Source organism: Gastrolobium bilobum, unplaced genomic scaffold (genome assembly GCF_033153095.1).
Source record: "Gastrolobium bilobum isolate Gb01-03AN ecotype WA unplaced genomic scaffold, APGP_CSIRO_Gbil_v1 utg41764, whole genome shotgun sequence".
In the NCBI taxonomy this organism is placed as follows: Eukaryota; Viridiplantae; Streptophyta; class Magnoliopsida; order Fabales; family Fabaceae; genus Gastrolobium; species Gastrolobium bilobum.
In genome coordinates, this window is record NW_026899294.1 from 34,028 (window position 1) to 46,257 (window position 12,230).

At 33.5% G+C, this 12,230-nt stretch overlaps 1 protein-coding gene and 1 pseudogene across 1 annotated transcript; both read right to left on the reverse strand.

The window, feature by feature from the left end:
- Positions 1-237: 237 nt before the first annotated feature.
- On the reverse strand, positions 238-3,267 carry LOC133289255 (uncharacterized). The gene is made up of 7 exons (XM_061487152.1): positions 3,091-3,267; positions 2,570-2,816; positions 1,426-1,623; positions 679-1,336; positions 506-576; positions 372-431; positions 238-320 (listed from the first exon to the last, which is right to left on the reverse strand). The coding sequence occupies exons 1-7, from the start codon at positions 3,265-3,267 to the stop codon at positions 238-240; spliced, it is 1,494 nt and encodes a 497-aa protein (XP_061343136.1).
- Positions 3,268-10,118: 6,851 nt separating this feature from the next.
- Positions 10,119-11,036, reverse strand: LOC133289257 (uncharacterized; annotated as a pseudogene).
- Between the last annotated feature and the right edge of the window lie 1,194 nt (positions 11,037-12,230).

The following is a 12,230-nucleotide window of genomic DNA, read 5'->3' on the forward strand; positions in this document are numbered from 1 at the left end:
CTAAGATTAATCCTTATAATAAACCAAAACAAGGGAGAAAGCTATCCACAATCACTTAAAAGATTGATAATTTTAGCTTGACCAAATAGATCAAGCTTGTAAGGTATAAATAAATGAGGTTATCATCCTAAGTGAAGAGCAACCGCAGAGAGCCATTCTTTGGAGCAATAGATATAAGCATCTCCAGCAGTGAGCACGGGTTTACAAGTCAGCCTGAGTCATTCTTTAAATTGTCACTCATTTACAATTTTCCTGATCAAGAGACCCCCTGGCGGTTTTTCTCTGTAGGCATAATATAGGACGAGTTAGGATTGTTGGATCTGTAAAGATAATTTACATGAACAAAGAAATAATTGAAAAAATAAATTTACCAGGGCTTATAACTGTAATGCTTTTTGTGACAGATTTCATTGCAGTCAGACAATCAGTGCCTGCAAAAATGAAAGCTACTCAGTAAATTATAATTAAGCAAACAAAACTAAGACACAAAAATGAATTTCATTACCTAGCATGTTCATGTCTTTCTCACATAGAACTTCTGCCACAGTTGATAACTCGGGCACAGCATGATTACCGCTGCATTCGTGAGATGACATGTTAGATAATGGAAAAGAATTTCAGATAGAAGAGTTGAATTAATTATAAAGAAGGTCTTGCAGGATTAAAAAGAAACAATACCCCAAAGCATTATCCTTAGAAGGACTTGGTGTTGAATCGCAAGAAAAATCAATGCCTCCACAAGGAAGGTCTAGTTCGTTTAACATTTCAGTGAAGGAGAAGTCCAATCCCAAGGCATCAAAATTAGGAAAATCAATGTCAAATATGTCCAAGTCCTTTTCAGACTCAGACGGAGAAATCACATTGGTCAATGGATTGTCCAAGCTCTCAGGCATATCAGAGGCATCAAAGTCCAACCTGCTTCTAACATGATCCCTCTTATTTACCTTGTCTGAATCTATCTTCACAGGTGAAATGCAATGACTCATTTGTATGTAAGCCATCTGTTTTGCAGGGCTAACCATAACTCTCTTGGTTGAAATTACAGTGCAACGAGTTGGTGTAACCTCACGATTGCAAGTTGCAACTGAAGAAATCTCAGAAGGGGATATATGTGTATCACTATGAGCAGAATTTGTTCTAGGAGGTGTCTTTGGAACTGGTGAATTACTTGGAACAGAAACTGAAGACTGGTTAAATAAGCATTTAGCAACATTGGATCCCTGAACCTGTGACCCACTGGGTATGCAGTTCTCTGGTGAAGATCGAATTGCAGAAGAGGGCTGAACTATCATTGCATTATTGACAGAATTAACAGATTGTTGCAGTGTATTTTGACCTGCCAATGTAGAAAAAGCAAAATGGATGTGATGATTTCATGAGATTAGCATATACATACAAGATGCACGAGTTAGGAGATAACCAAACCTTGGACGGGAATTTTCCTACTGGATGATCTACCACGAGATTTTTTGGCATCTGAAGGAGCATCCACAGCTTTAGTATCCTTTCTCTTTCTGTCAGATGCATTCATCATTGGGGTTGAGAAATTTCCACCCTCGGCATTTGAATTGCGAGACTGAGGCAGCGACTGTATAGTCAATTTGTTTTGCATAGTAGGAAGGCCTAATACGAAAACAATGAAGATCATAATCAAGCAAGTGAAAAAGGGTGTACTTGGTTAAGCAAGTGAAAAAGGGCAGGTATAAAATAGAGGACAGATTAAAAGGGATTTTCAATCAAAAGTGAATATAAAGTACATTTTATTTTACATTTCATATTTTTGGCTGTGCCACACAAGTGCAAACTAATTTTCATTCCAATTTTTCAACCGTCTGACTTCCCAACAAGGACAAATTACACTTCAATTGCAGCTCCAGAACTAACCCTGAAGGCAATTGATAATCATTCTTGACAACATACTATGGATTATGCTTTATTTCTAGCTAACACATGGCAAAGATAAGACCAAAATAATATAATGACTAAATAAACATGATTTCTGAATACATTATACAACGTAGCCAAGTCAGTCAGAGTTATACAGTCTCCTTGATCGTAGATAATATACAGTAGTGTTTGGTATACAAGTTAGAACAAGACAAAACATAACATATAAGTTCGTCCATTAAAAGTGATGAAACCAAGAAAAACAAAGCAGAACAGTTCCATTCCATTCTATTAAGTCCTGTCCCCGCGCCACACACTGTCATATAAGTCACCATTACTCTTCAGAACCAAAATCTGTTAAGAAACCCCAAATAAACCCTCTAACTAACGAGGGTATTCTTTAACTTTCGATTAATAATTCAGAAATGAAAACACCAAATTAACGTGCCTAGCATACAAATATTATTCGTTGTCTTTATTTGTTTCATGTTTATGACATAATATGCTGAAATGAAATAAATTAAAACTAATTATCACCGGGATTTGAGTATTGATTAATCAGTAAACTTGTAAATTTCTGCATCAGATAACTAGTAAATTTATCCCAGAAGAATAATAATCAAACACACTACCTGCATATATATTAAGAAAAATGAACTTGGGTGGGAGCAAAGGATTGTACCTGGATGAGATTTGTTACTAAATGCTGGTTGAGGAACCACCGCAACCGCAGATTTTGCAGCAGGTGCGGCTAGGTTTCCACTAGCATTGTAAGCAGTCATGACATTCTGCATGCCTTGTAACAGCATCTGAACCCGGTTTTTCTCTTGTTCTACAAGGACCCTTTCCTTATCTAACATCACCTTCTGCTCCTTCAAGCAGATATACTCGTCCAGCATCTCACCCAAAGTCAACAAGGTCTTGGGTGCCTGAAAAAAAAAAATAACAAATTTTCCTTAAAAAAACATAGACCCATGTGCACCAAAGGTTGGGAAATGAGTATCTAAAATTCCCAACTTTAATATCAAAAATGAAGACCCAGATGATCAAATATGCATAAAAACGGAGAAAAACAAAAGGGGTGGTAGAAGATGGGAAAATGGTGTCTAAAAAACCTAACTTCACAAATGAAAACGAAGACCCAGAAGCACAAATATGAAATAAAAGGGAGAAAAACAAAAGGGAAAATGTGTGCAGGTATACCTCTTGAATGGGTGAATTGGCGATTAGGGAAGAAGCTTCGTTTCTGAAGATGGATCGAGTAGAGGAGAAGTTGTTGTCGCAGAGGTACCTGTCGACGATGAATGCGATCTGTGTAGGGGTGACTTTTCCCTTCCCGAAAACCTCTGGTTTTCTGGCTTTGGATTGCTTTCCCGCCATCCCTTGCAATCAACCAAGACTCAGATCGGAGAGAGAGAGAGAGAGAGAGAGAGAGAGAGAGAGAAAGAGATGTATTGGCACTGCGTTAAAAATGTATTGGCACTGCGTTAAAAAGTAGTGCCAAAGGACGCGGGAGTTTTTTGAACTCGTGAAATCCTGTTCCTAATTCTTGGTCTTTTGGCGGCAAACATCTTATTCCTCAATCCAGGTTAATAAAAAAATTTATTACTATAACTATTCTTATTATATATTTTAAAAGTGTTTTATATTTGGGGTTATACTTACTACTTTTTTTCTTACTACTTCTTATTACTAAATCTTAACCGTTGATTTCCGTCAATCTAACAGTTATAATTTATTAGAAATTAATAATTAATTAATAAGTGTGATCTAATAAATTATAATCGTTATATATATATATATATATATATATATATATATATATATGAGATAGGATCCTTTGACACCGGTGTCAAATTTTAAATTTGACGCCTCATCTGAGAGTCGTTAGATCAACGACTCTGATTTGCAAGCATGTGACACCATTAATCTTTTTTAATCTAACGACTATCAGATGAGGTGTCAAATTTTAAAATTTGACACTGATGTCAAAGTATCCTACCTATATATATAATATATATGTGTGTGTAGTAAATTCAAATATTTCCATTGTTAATAAAATCGAACCGATCCGGCCGGGTCGACCCAGGAACTGATAAGCCGATCATATAATCGATCCGGTTGAAGCAACGGATCGGCCATGCATCAAAACAGGTGCGACCCGGTCCGACCCTGCTGATTTTCATGAAAATCGATGACCCGGTCGGTTAACCGGTGACCCGGCACAGTCCCAAAAAAAAATCCAAAATTATTTTTTTTTTCAAAAAAAAAATCATAATGGACATATTTGAATATATTTTTGTTTATTGACTTACATAAGTTATGTACCTATAACACTAATATTATCTCAATTATGCACTATGTAGAAAATTTTGATTTAATTTATAATTAGAGATGTTATTTTCTAAACCTAAAGCCTCGTATCACGATCATTATATTTTTGTTTGATCCTTTATTGGATAATAATATGTGATTTATTATTTTTTATATTGAAATATTTGAAATTTTTATCCTTTTTTTTAGATATTTGAGTATGTTCATAATTTTTTAATATAAATTATAAAATTACATATAATTACCGGGTCATGCAGTTAAACCATTGACCCAGTACCTCGACCGGGTCAATGACCGGGCCGGTTTTAATAACATTGAATATTTCACATCCAAATTATATTGTTTAATTTTTTGGTTGTAGTAAAATAGATTAGGAAAAGTTCACCAATGCCCCTGTGGTTTATTTCAGAATCACCTACGCCCCTGTGGTTTTTTTTTTCACCTATGCCCCTGTGGTTTTTTTTATCACCTATACCCCTGTCGTTTGAAAAAGGGAAAACCACCATATCTTTTTGCTTAACACCGTTAAAAGTTTATTTTTTCATTCCATTTATGCCCATCTGCATGCAAAAAAAAAAAAAAAACCCCTGCACTACCTTTGCCTATTTCGTTCTGTGCCTTTTCATCTAGGATTTCCTCAAATCAAATATTCAATTGGGTTAAAGGTTGAAATTATGGTAAAAATCTTACTTTTTCTTGTTGAGTATAAGAGGGTTTTCCATATTTTTTCTCCTTTTGTTCCGTTTGATTTTAAGGAGTGTTGCATTCTATTTTGGGTTTTCTTCAAACATTTTTTTGTTCAATTTCTATTATTTTTTTTGCTTCAGTTTAAGGTTTGTTGATGTTATCTTTTGTTCTATTTCGAAGCTTTGACAAGGTTTAGGATTTCGTTGGATTTTGTCACTTTGTTTTTACGTTTGTGACATGCAAATACAGAGATCAGCTAACAACAGAGCTCTGGATGCAGAAGAATATGACCATCTTGAACGAAAAAGGCGTGCTCTTGCTGGGTAAATATTGTCATTCATTCAATTTCTTTGGGTTTTTGCCTTTTTGTTCGTTCTTTCTTGTTGCTGATGTTTATTCTTAGTTTTTTTTTTTTGGAGACAATGTTTATTCTTAGTTACAATAATGGAAAAGACCCAAGAAAGAAAGTTGTATAAATTCTCTGATGATCTGACATTGTTATATCAGAAAAATTAAGCTCAAGAAGAAATATATATGATCGCTGAAATTTTAGAAAGTTGCAGCTCTTGATATTAGTACTTCTCTTTGATCTTTTTTTCTCTATTTTCTCTGCTATGTGTATCAATATATAGATTGGTCAATGGGGTGTAGAAACGTAGGAACATGAACATCTATAGGAGCAGGTCATGGCATTATAAGAAGGCATGAAGCTTCCAATGTTTGACTTGAATGGTTAAAAGTATTACCATCGAGTTTCATATTTTAATTTGTTTGATAGATTAATCAATCACATGTGCCAAATATTCAACACTGCATCATTATAAAACTAATGCAATATATAAAGCCGTCCACCTAACTTTCTTTGCTTTTAAGTATTATTAGGAACCATAATTATAGTATACAAATGTTTATACTGTTTTAATTAATCTTACATATTATTGGTCTTTTGGATTGTAGTGACAGGAAAGAAATAGGGGATGAAGAAGAAGGTCTTTTATCGCCTCCTTTGGATGAAGCATTTGACTTTACAACTCAAAGTGGTCCAGTGGAACTGTCACAGGTGCTCAACTGCCCATTTTCCCTTTTTCCCTATTGAATTCTCAGTGTTTGATATTTAGAATCTAACTTCCATATGTGGTTGATACTAAGTTCTTTGAAGCCATGGATGATGATGGAAGTGACTTTGAAAATGATATATTGGATGATGAGGCAACTGATGCAGTTTGCAATGCACTAACAATAGAGTCATTAGATGAGGAAGATATGGAGGAATTTATGGAGCCTGTTGCATGTGATAAACTAGAGTCAATAGGCCCAAGTGACAATGAAGATCATGAATGTTATGATAATTATGCTGATTCCACATCAGAAAATGCATTGGAGGGTAACATTGAATTATCAGTTGGCATGAAATTTGCTAATGTTGATGAATTTAGAGAAGCTTTGAAAGAATGGTCAATATCTCGTGGGGTTGAATACAAATGCAAAAAATCTGATAGTACAAGGGTAAGAGCTATTTGTAAGGTATCTAAAGATTGTAAGTTCCTAATGGATGCATCATCGGTGGGAGGAGAAAATACATTTCAAATTAAATCATGGAACCCTGACCACACATGTCCTAGAGAAGCAAAAAATAGCCTCATTACTTCTGATTACTTAGGGAAAAAATTGTTAGAGGATTTTAGAGCAAATCCAAAGGAGTCAATATTAGGAATGAGGAATCGAGTAAATAGGATTATGGGTTATGACATTGGGTTGCAAAGGTTGTATAGAGCAAGAAGGAAGGCAATGAAGATTATTTATGGAGATCATGCTCATCAATTTGAAGTGTCACGGGCATATGGTGAGGCTATTATAAAGACCAATCTTGGAAGTTTAGTTAGGTTAAGTACAAAGCCACAACCTCGTGTGATGGTTGATAGGATATTTAAAGAATTTCCTCCCAGATTTCAAAGAATGTATGTTAGTTTCCATGCAATGATTGCTTGATTCATTGCTAGTTGCAGACCAATAATTGGTCTTGATGGCTGTTTTCTAAAAATGCATTTTGGAGGTCATCTATTAAGTGCTATAGCACGAGATGGAAACGACAACATTTAATGCTTACATCTTGCAAGCTAGATAAATGCTGATAATTTCAATGCTTGAATGGATTCGGAAGAAGCTAATGTCACGGTTGCATGCGAAAAAAACTGGTATGGACCAATATTGTGGACCAATAACACCCAATATCCAAAAAAGACTTGAAAGTCTTAAAAATATATCAAGAGAATGTATTTTTGTACCTGCCTCTGACAGTAAGGCTGAAGTAATGTGGCATGAAAAGTCATTTTCTACTGACATTAGGGAGAAATGTTGCAGTTGTAAAGTTTGGGGATTAACTGGAATACCTTGTGTCCATGGGATTGCAACAATTAGATATTGGAGGATGACACCAAAAGATTTTGTTGATAAATGTTTCTCGAAGGAAGCCTACTTAAAGGTGTATTCATCATCTATCAACCTCATTCCTGATCTACATGTGATCTACATGACTATTTAGCTACTAGCAGTTCAACCATTGCTGCTCCTATCATAAAAAAACCACCTGGTAGGCCTAAGAAGATGAGGCAGAAGCAGCCTGGTGAGGCTTCAAACCCTTATAAGAAGGTAACAAGGATAAACAAACCTGTAAAGTGTGGAAACTGTGGTGTTGAGAGGCATAATGTTCGAAATTGCAAGGCATCTGTTATTGGAAAAACACCATCTCAAAGGAAGGCAAGACTTAAAGGAGAACAAGCACAACATATAGCCAAACCTCCTTCAAGGAGACAGAAGGTAGTGCTCTTATTTGTATGCTATTTTACTTCACATTGTTATTTATATGTTCTTAATTTTATGGTATTTTGCATTGATAGATGGCTACTAGAGGAGGAAAACATAGTGGTACTTCTTCAACACGTAATGTCCACAAGCAATGATAGATTGACAAATTGAGCAACAAGAAGAAAACAAATTTTGATATGATAAAGTACAATGCACTCATGTACATTTTGTGGATTGCAACTACAAATAGAGTTGCTTTTGGATTTGATATAATGTTAATATAACAGATAGAGCATGTTATGATGTACACTTGCTTATTTTGAGTTAATATAAATTGATTTGCCAAATTGAGCAGGTTATGTTTGTCCATTTGTGAGAATTCTTGCTTTATTTTGGTTCTGTTTGAAATATAACTTTACGTTTTGCTTGCTCAAGACTTTGGAAGTTGCTATTATATGTCAAATTTTCTGTCATATTTCTATGTATTTATTGCATCAACTATAGACCAGGTGTACGAAATGTTATACAAATTATGATTTAAATGGGCAACTTCTAAGGGCGTTGCTTTGCCACGAGTATAGAAGAGGCCAATAAGGTCATATTTTCAATTATGATTTAAATTCTGCTGTGAAAATTAGTATTTGGGTGGGGTAATTTGCTCAAATAGTTTTTATATAAGTTGTCTTGTTGGCAAGTTGCTAATTTTGTGCATTTGTTGGAACAACTATTAAGGTTTTATTTCTCCATGACATTTTGATTTTGGTTGTTGATGCTCCATGCCACTTGCTGCAAACCACTGTGTTCGAGGTTTTGGTTGGTGCTTGCAGTAGCGGATTCTGTTGTTAATTTTCTTTAATTTATAAAGCAACTCAAGCTATGGAGATTTACAAGATATAGGTCAGGTAGAACAAAGACTTTGTCCACTCCTTGAAGTCTTTGGCCAATGTAATCTTCTTCTTTTTTTTCTTTTATATATTTCCAGGTAATGGCTTTTGTTGTTTTAGTTAGCTGTTTAATTTGGTGGTATTTGTGTTGTGCTTAATTTTAATATATATAATTTCAATTGAAATTTTGGACATAAGGGTAGTTATGATATGAGTTTTATGCTTTATTATGCTATTAGTTAGACTCACAGATTGAGAAATAGGTTTATGAAAGGGTGAAGAAGTGGGGTTCTTTAATATATAATTATAATGTCGTTTTAATAGCTTAATAGCATAGGTTCTATCTGCAAGTGGCTTTTGAATTTTTATTTTCAATATATATTGTTGTGTTTGTTGTTTGTGTGGTTCATATAAGTCTATGGAGGGATTTGTGTTGAAACGAGAGTTTTTATTTGTTGAGATATTGTGCTTTGATTGTTATGTTATTCGAGGATTGAAAATGTGAACAGGGTTTGACGTGGCTGTGTAGAATTAATAAGCAAGTGTACAAGCTTTCAAGCTTTATATCTGAATGTGTATAGAATTAATATTGACTGTGTAGAAATAATGATTGAGGTGTTGTGTAGAATTAATTTTGATTCTAAGATTTATTTTATTAAATGTTTTCAGGGGTAAAATTGGAAGAGTAAAGTCATATTTAACAGTGTTAAGCAAAAAGATATGGTGGTGTTCCCCTTTGCAAACCACAAGGGCATATGTGATAAAAAAACCACAGAGGCATAGGTGATTCTAAAGTAAACCACAGGGGCATTGGTGAACTTTTTTCAAATAGATTTGACCCGCACAAATCAACTTATCTAATTTGACGAGTTGGGTTATATTTTTTAATCTGTCACACATGTCACGCTTAAAGGTGGGTTAAAGACTTAAAGTAGTTGGGCGGCCATATGTGTTGATGGGTGAGTTTTTTTTTTTTTTTGTGAAGTTTATTAGGATAAATTCAGTAAAATATTCACTTTTTCTAAAACATTTTACTCGATTCCCTCTTTGGATCTTTTCTTAATTTTTCTTCATAGACAGGTTGATCTCCCAAATCACCACACAATAAGGTGGGATGAAATTTTTAAAGGGATGAGACATATCAAACCACTTTATAAGGAGTTGGAGGCATATTACATGTCACTTCTACACTTAAGAATGTATTGGATTAGGATTTTAAGAGATCTTTTTAAGATAAAAAATCTTATAAATTTTAAAAAATATTTAGAATTGGAGGAATTTTAAAGACTTTTTTACAATCAAAATTTTAAAGAATTTTAATAGAATTTATAAAATTTGAAATGACAATATGGATTTATAAAATTTTAAAAATTATATAAATTTTTAACAAATATTCAATATTACAAGAGTCAATAAAAAAATAAAAAAGAAATGCAATGATATTAATAAAAAAAGTAAAATATAATATAATTTTCTCACTCAGTAAAACGTAATATAATTTTTAACAAACATTCAAAATTACTAAACAACAGTTCTCCAAATATCTAAAGTTATACTAGTCCTCCACGCATTAGCATCTTCTCGTTCTTTCTCTTGGGTTTGATCAGCGGGTTGAAAATTATCTTCTTCATTAACTGGTGATATTGAAGATGAAGATGCATCTATTGATTCAATAAGAAATTTATCTGAACGACATTCTTTACGGAGAAAGTTGTGTAGTGCTACACATGCTAACACAAGCTCTGCTTGTGTTTTAAATGGAAATTGAGGTGCTGACTTAAAAATTGTGAACCGTGATTTAAATATGTCAAATATCCTCTCAATTACATTTCTCAATGATGCATGACGAAGATTGAACAATTCATTTGCATTTTGAGGGTCATTACCATGACTATAAAATCTTGCAGATAATATCGCACACCTCGAAATGGTGTTAAAAATTGGTGTCGATTGGGAAATCCATAATCCACTAGGAAATATTTACCTAATTATATATACAATACATATAAAATTAGTATGAAAACTAAAAAAAATATTTATTTATTTAAAAAATAAACACTCACCTTGGGGCCCTTCAAGTCTATTCTTCCTTGTTAAAGCATCAGTTAGTAGTTTGGAATCATGAGCTGAACCCTCCCATTCACTAAGAACATACATGAATTCCAAATCAAAATTACAAGCTGCTAATATATTTTGTGAAATCTTTCCATGACGATTACAATAACTGCTTAGATCTTGTCCCCTCACTATTGCAGGAATATGTGTACCATCAATAGCTCCAATGCAATCCTAAAATTATTCATGTATAACAATAATTATATTAATGAAAAATACATATTATAATAATGACAATTATAATATAATAGTTATGATTAGATAATTATTACATACCTTGAAAAAAGGGTAAAACCTTGTGTTATCCCTTATTTTATTGGGCATAGTAGGTCCCTATTTAGCCATCAAATCAGATGCTATTAAATTCAAGGCCTTTAAAATCTTATGAAAATTTTCACTTGCAGCAAATTGTGAGCGGCCAAATGTATTAAGAATTACACAATATCGAGTATTTTGGCCGACAATTTGTAGGAATGATGCAAGCATTTCTTCAACGGAAATAAATCTCTTATCCTTCAAAGGTGTTTTTTCTTTAAGAATTGTGCATAACTTACGGAACACATCTGGATACATTCTATATACTTGTCAAAAGAATAGCAGGATCCCCATTTAATGCTTAATGTATATAGTCATATCTTATACTAGTAATTCGTCTTCGAGTCAATGGACGTTCAATATGTTCACCACCCATTATAATCAAAAATTGATTTAACACATGCATTAATGCATAGATTGCCATCATCAACATGTACATGGCCTCATAAAATTCTTCATTTATTTCTTCATCAACTCTTTCTTATTCCTCTAAGTCATTATTTTCATACATGCTCAATTGTGACATTATATGTATATAAAAAAATACACGAGATTGGAAACAATTAAAAAAGAAAAAAATAAAATCCCATATGAATAACTCAAATAATTCAATAAAAATACAACCCATAAATATTTCAACCAACTTATAACCCAAATACTACAACTGAAATAGTTCAACCAAATTATAACCCAAATACTTCAACCAAATTACAACCAAAATAGCATAAAAAAATGTAGTTCACGAAAGGATAATCTGATCAAAATATTAATCATCCTAGCTTGAAATTTATCCAATAAGTGTCATTAGGGGGAGAAAAATATTTTGTATCATTCATTGATGATGACTCTAGGAGATTATGGGTGTACCTAATTTTGAAGAAGTCTGATATGTTCCAAACCTTCAAAGATTCAAAACTAAAGTATAACTTGATCAAGTGCTTGAGGACAGACAATGGAGGAGAATATATAGATGGCGAATTTCTTTCATTTGGCAAGCAGGAAGGTATTAAGAGGCAATTCAAAATTGTGCATACCCTTCAACAAAATGGTGTAGCTGAGCAGATGAACAAAACTCTTCTTGAAAGAACAAGAGCTATGTTGAGAACTGCAGGTTTAGTTGATTCTTTCTAGGTAGAAGTAGTCAAGATCACTTGTTATGTGATAAATTGGTCGCCATCAACAAAAATTAGGTTAAAGACGCCA